This window comes from Manacus candei, unplaced genomic scaffold (genome assembly GCF_025592945.1).
Source record: "Manacus candei isolate 608988 ecotype Guabito, Panama unplaced genomic scaffold, ASM2559294v1 h1tg000552l, whole genome shotgun sequence".
NCBI lineage: Eukaryota > Metazoa > Chordata > Aves > Passeriformes > Pipridae > Manacus > Manacus candei.
The window spans coordinates 16,204-21,853 of NW_026138600.1; the positions used below are offsets into that span (position 1 = coordinate 16,204).

A 5,650-nucleotide genomic window follows, 5' to 3' on the forward strand; every position below is an offset into this window, starting at 1 on the left:
CTCCCTGACTCACCCCTTGCACAACCCCGGCACATCCCGAGGGTCCGGCGGCTCCGGAGCCCCTCAGGGAGCCGGGATGGGGCTGCACCCCGGAAAACTCTGCTTGGGAAACCAACCAGGGAGCCCGGGAATTCTGTGGCACCGCGGGTTGGACTCCGTGAGCTTTGTGGTCCCTCCCGACCCAAACCAGCCCAAGATTACGGAGCTGACTGAGGGCATCACCCGGATGATCCCGGAATTCCAAAGGGCTTGACGCCACGCGTGTTCCCCGGGAGCCCATTCCAGGGATTCCCAACCCTTAAGGACTGGAAATGGAGTGGGGCCCAGTAGAGCCCCAAGGAGGGAAGGATGGGGCCTGTACCTACAAAATTCCAAGGAATTCGGCATTTCCACATGGATTCCCCATTCCTGGAAGTGTCCAAAGCCAGGCTGGACGGGGCTTGGAGCAACCTGGGACAGTGGGAGGTGTCCCAGCCCATGGCAGGGGGTGGCACTGGATGGGATTTAAGGTCCCTCCCAACCCAAACCGTTCCAGGATTCCATGAGAAGCCGGAGGACAACCCCAGGGACGGGGAGGATGAGGGCTGGTGTGTGTCCCTCTCCCAGCATCAGGGAGCTGGATCCCCCCGGGATTCAGGGGATCCCCCGGAATTTCTGTGTCTGGGGGCGGGAAAAGTAAATTGTGTTTGGGGGTGAAACTTCAGGGATGGGGATGGGAATGGGAACAGGGTCAGGAACAGGAATAGAGGGATGGGGATGGGAATGGGGTCAGGAACAGGAATAGGAATGGGAACAGGGTCAGGAACAGGGATGGGGATGGGAACAGGGTCAGGACCAGGGATAGGGATGGGAACGGGGTCAGGAACAGGGACAGGGTGAGGGACTGGGACAGGATCAGCGACAGAGTCAAGGACAGGGACAGGGACAGAGATGGGCTCAGGGACTGGGACAAGGGCAGGGATAGGATCAGGGACAGGGACAGAGTCAGGGACAAGTCCAGGGACAGGGAGAGAGTCAGGGACAGAGGCAGGGCCAAGGATGGGGACAGGGTCGGGGTGAGGGACAGGGAGAGAGTCAGGGACAAGGATGGGGACAGTGACTGGAACAATTCAGTGCCAGGGGCAGGGACGGGGCCAAGGATGGGGACAGGGTAAGGGACAGGGGCAGGGACAGACAGGGACAGGGGCTGGCCGCGGGGTGGGGGTCCCGGCCCCCCGTTCCTGGGCTGTCCCCTCGGGGCGTGGGGACACTCGTGACGCCGGGGGTGGCCCGAAGCGGCCCCGGGCGGCGGTTCCCGTTCCTGGGTGGGCAGCGGCAGGAAGCGGCTCCCGGTGCCATGGCCACGGACCTGTACGAGACCCTGGAGATCGGCTACGGGCCCCCCCGCGCCCGGGCGGAGCCCCCTGCCCCGCGGGGGTGCCCCCTGTGCCTCTGGGCGGTGGGCACGGGGGTCCTGCTGCTGCTGGGGGCTGCGCTGGCAGCGCTGGGCACCCTCTGTGAGTGACACCGGGGGCACGGGGGGGGCCGGGAGGGGCTGGGGGGGCAGGGGGTGTGGGCAGGGGGCCGTGGGCAGGACCCAGCAGGGGCCGGGGTCCATGGGCAGGGGGCGGGGGTCCCGTCGCGTCTCCCCCCTCCCCAGACGGGCGGGGCCGGGCGGAGCTGGAGGGTCCCTGGGCAGGGATCGGGAGGGTCGGGGGTGCCCGGGCAGGGGTCGGGGGTCCCGTCATGGCTGCTCCCCCCCCGCTGGGGGGTCCCTGGAAAGGGATCGGGGGTCAGGAAGGATCGGGGGTCCCCGGGCAGGGGTCGGGGATCAGGAGGAATATGGGGTCAGGAGGGTTGGGGGTCCCTGGGCAGGGGTCGGGGGTGCCCGGGCAGGGATCGGGGGTCCCGTGACGCCCCCCCCCCCCCCCCCCAGACGTGCAGGGGCGGGCGGAGCTGCGGGCGGTGCGGGCAGAGCTGGCAGCAACCACGGACCTCCTGACACCGGACCCCGACCGTGAGTGCCACCCCTGGGCTGGCCCGGGGACCTCGACCCGTGTCCCCAAACCCTGTCCCCGACCCCTGCCTGCAGCCCCCTTGTCCACACCCCACCGCCGTCCCTGCCCGCAGCCCCTGTCCCGACCCCACAGCTCCTGTGCCCTGTCCCAGCCCGGCCCCAAATCCTGTCCCCAGCCCACAGCCCCCGTCCCCAAATCCTGTCCCCAGCCCACAGCCCTTGTCCCCCAAACCTTGTCCCAGCCCTTGTCCCCAGCCCACAGCCCCCGTCCCCAAATCCTGTCCTTGTCCCCCAAACCCTGTCCCAGCCCATCCCCAGCCCTTGTCCCCAGCCCCCGTCCCCAAATCCTGTCCTTAGCCCACAGCCCCTGTCCCCGTCCCCCAAACCCTGTCCCAGCCCCTGTCCTTGTCCCCCAAACCCTGTCCCAGCCCATCCCCAGCCCTTGTCCCCAGTCCCCGTCCCCAAATCCTGTCCCCAGCCCCCAGCCCCCGTCCCCAGCCCTTGTCCCAGCCCTTCCCTGCAGCCCCCGGCCCCAGCCCGTCCCCACCCCTTGTCCCCACCCCTGTGCCCCCCCCGCTCCCGTCGCTGCCCCCCGGCAGGTCCCCGGAGCCCGGGAGAGCCCCCGGAGGCGGCGCAGAGGCGGCAGGACCAGCTCGGTGGGTGCCGGGGTGACCAGTGGGGTGCCGGGGGGGGGCGGGTTGGTGCCGGGGGGGTGACAAAGGTGGTGACCGGGGTGGCGGGGGGTGCCCCTGTCCCCGCGCTGTCCCGCAGGGCGGTGGCTGCAGGGGCTGGCACTGGGCTGGCACTACCACGCCGGGAAGATTTACCTGTTCTCGTGGGACCGCCGGCCCTGGGCCGCGGCCGAGGCCTCGTGCGGGGCCACCCACGCCCACCTGGCATCGGTCACCAGCGCCGAGGAGCAGGTGAGGGGGGCGCGGGACCCCGCCGGGGCTCCTCCTGCCCTGCCCTGCCCTGCCCTGCCCTCTCCTGGGCAACCCACAACAATTACCCGCTTGTGCCCCCACCTGAGCATCCCCCTGCCCACCCCCGCACCCATCCCATCTGCCCACAGCCCTCCCACTCATCCCCCCACCTGGCCCCCCACCCACATCTCACCCCCCTGCTCTCCCCTACCTGTCCCCCCTGCCCACAGCCCCCTGCCCACCCCCTCTCCTGCCTGTCCCCCCCTCCCTTCCCACCTCTCCCCTCCCTGTATCCCCGTCCACCACCCTCCAACTCCCACCTGTCCCCCCTTCCCACATCCTCTCCTACATGTCCCACCTCCCCATATCCCCCTTGCCACCCTCCCTACCTGTCCCACCTGCCCACACCCCCTTCCCTTTCCCTTCCCTTCCCTTCCCTTCCCTTCCCTTCCCTTCCCTTCCCTTCCCTTCCCTTCCCTTCCCTTCCCTTCCCTTCCCTTCCCTTCCCTTCCCTTCCCTTCCCTTCCCAAACCTTCCCTTCCCAAACCTTCCCTTCCCAAACCTTCCCAAACCTTCCCTTCCCAAACCTTCCCTTCCCATCCCATCCCTGCATCTCTCTCCACCACCCTCTCACTCTTCTCCCCTCTGTCCCCTCTGCCCATCCCCTCCTACATGTCCCACCTCCCCATATCCCCCTTCCCATCCCTTTCCCTGTCCCCATCCCCTGCCCTCCACCCTCCTACTCGCCCCCTCCCCTGCCCCCCTTTGCCCACCCCATCCTACCCCCCGTCCCCCCTCGCCCCCCTTCCCCTTCCCAATCCTCTCCTGACCGTCCCACCTTCCCGTACCCCCTTCCCCACCCCCTTCCCTCCCTGTCCCCCCTTCCCCCCCCTCTCCCGGTGCCCCCTGACCCCCCCTGTGCCCCCCAGGCGTTCCTGGCCCGCCAGTCCCGGGGGGGCACCTACTGGATCGGGCTGTCGGCCACGGGCCCGGGGGGCTCCTGGCGCTGGGTGGACGGGACCCCCTACTCCCCCTCCGACAGGTGAGTGGGGTTTGGGCTCCGGGGGGGTCACACCCGCCCCCCTCACCCCCCGCTGACCCCCTGTCCCCCCCCATCCCGCAGCTTCTGGGCCGTGGGGCAGCCGGACGGCACCGACCACGGGCAGTGGGGGGGCGAGGACTGTGCCCAGATCCACCCGGTGGGCAGCGGGCTCTGGAACGACCACAACTGCAACTTCAGCTTCCCCTGGATCTGCGAGAGGGACCTGCGGGCGCCCTGAGCCCGGGGGGGCTGGGGGGGCAAGGGCAGGCACACCCCCCGGGGCTGAGCGGGGTGAGATGGGGGGCTCGGCACCCCCACCCGGGGGGATCCCCTCCATCAGGGGGGGTGATCCCCTCCATCCAGGGGGGCTCGGCACCCTCACCCGAGGGTGGGATCCTTCCCATCCAGGGGGGTGATCCCCTCCATCCAGGGGGGCTCAGCACCCCTACCCGGGGGGAAACCCCTCCATCCAGGGGGGCTCAGCACCCCCACCCAGGGGTGGCATCCTTCCCATCCAGGGGCGTGATCCCCTCCAGCCAGGGGGGCTCAGCACCCCCACCCAGGGGGGGATCCTTCTCACTCAAGGGGGTGATCCCCTCCATCCGGGGGGACTCAGCACCCTCACCCAGGGGTGGCATCCTTCCCACCCAGGGGGGTGATCCCCTCCATCCAGGGGGGCTTCCCATCCAGGGGAGTTATCCTTCCCATCCAGGGGGCTGAGCTCCTCCATCCAGGGGGATCATCCCACTCCTTCCAGGGACCATCAGCCCCCTCAGCCAGGGGGGCTCAGCACCCCCAATCCGGTAGGATGATACCCTCTATCCAGGGAGCCTCAGTCCCTCCCCAGCCAGGGGGATCAGTCCCCCCAGCCAGGGGGATGAACCTCCCAATTTGGGGGACTCAGCCCTCCCCATCCAGTGGGATGATCCCTCCCCAGCCAGGGGGATCAGCTCTCCCCAGCCAGGGGGGTGAATGTCCCAATTTGGGGGACTCAGCCCCCCACCCAGGGGGATCAGCCCCCGCTATCCAGTAGGATGAACCTCCCAATCCGGGGGGTTCATTGGCCCCCCCCCCAGGGGTGTCAACCCCCTCCCCAACCACTGGGATGATCCCTCCTCATCCAGGGGGGGATCAGTCCCCCCAACCAGGGGTCTCGACCCTCCCATCCAGAGGACTCATCTCCTCTATCCAGGGAATTCTCCCCCCCCCCCCATCCAGGGGGTTCACCCCCCGGAGCAGGGGGGTCTCCCAGGCAGTGCCACCACCCTGGCCCTGTCCCCAGTGTCCCGGACCCCTCCCGGACCCCGGAGCCCCCCCCGCCGACCCCCCATTTCTGGCTCTGATTAAACTGCTCCCCCCCACCCCTCCTGCGTTGTCTCTGTGTCCCCCCGGGGACACCCTGGGGGCCCCCCCGGTCCCTCTGTCCCCTTTGGGGACCTTTGGTGGCACCAGCCCCGGTGTCACCTCTCTCCTGTCGGGGGGGTCCTGCGGGATCGTGGGGTGGGGGCTCCCGGACCCCCCCGCACCCCAAAACTGCCCGGGCAGGACCCTGCGGTGCCGGGGGTGGGACACACCCCCCCACACACCCACACCCACACCCCCCAAATGCCCCTCAGCCCCGGATCGAGGGGCACCGACCCCCAAATCGGGGGGTACCCACCCCCAGAGCCCCGTTTGGGGGGGTACCCA

The 5,650-nt window shown here is 69.6% G+C and overlaps 1 protein-coding gene across 1 annotated transcript; it reads left to right on the forward strand.

Annotated features, from left to right (window-relative positions):
* The first annotated feature begins 1,081 nt into the window (after nucleotides 1–1,081).
* On the forward strand, nucleotides 1,082–4,219 carry LOC127465980 (C-type lectin domain family 4 member F-like). The gene is made up of 6 exons (XM_051776504.1): nucleotides 1,082–1,496; nucleotides 1,916–1,996; nucleotides 2,596–2,652; nucleotides 2,768–2,919; nucleotides 3,849–3,961; nucleotides 4,043–4,219. Exons 1-6 carry the CDS (start codon nucleotides 1,337–1,339, stop codon nucleotides 4,197–4,199), a joined length of 720 nt encoding a protein of 239 aa, XP_051632464.1. The 5' UTR covers nucleotides 1,082–1,336; the 3' UTR covers nucleotides 4,200–4,219.
* Nucleotides 4,220–5,650: the final 1,431 nt, after the last annotated feature.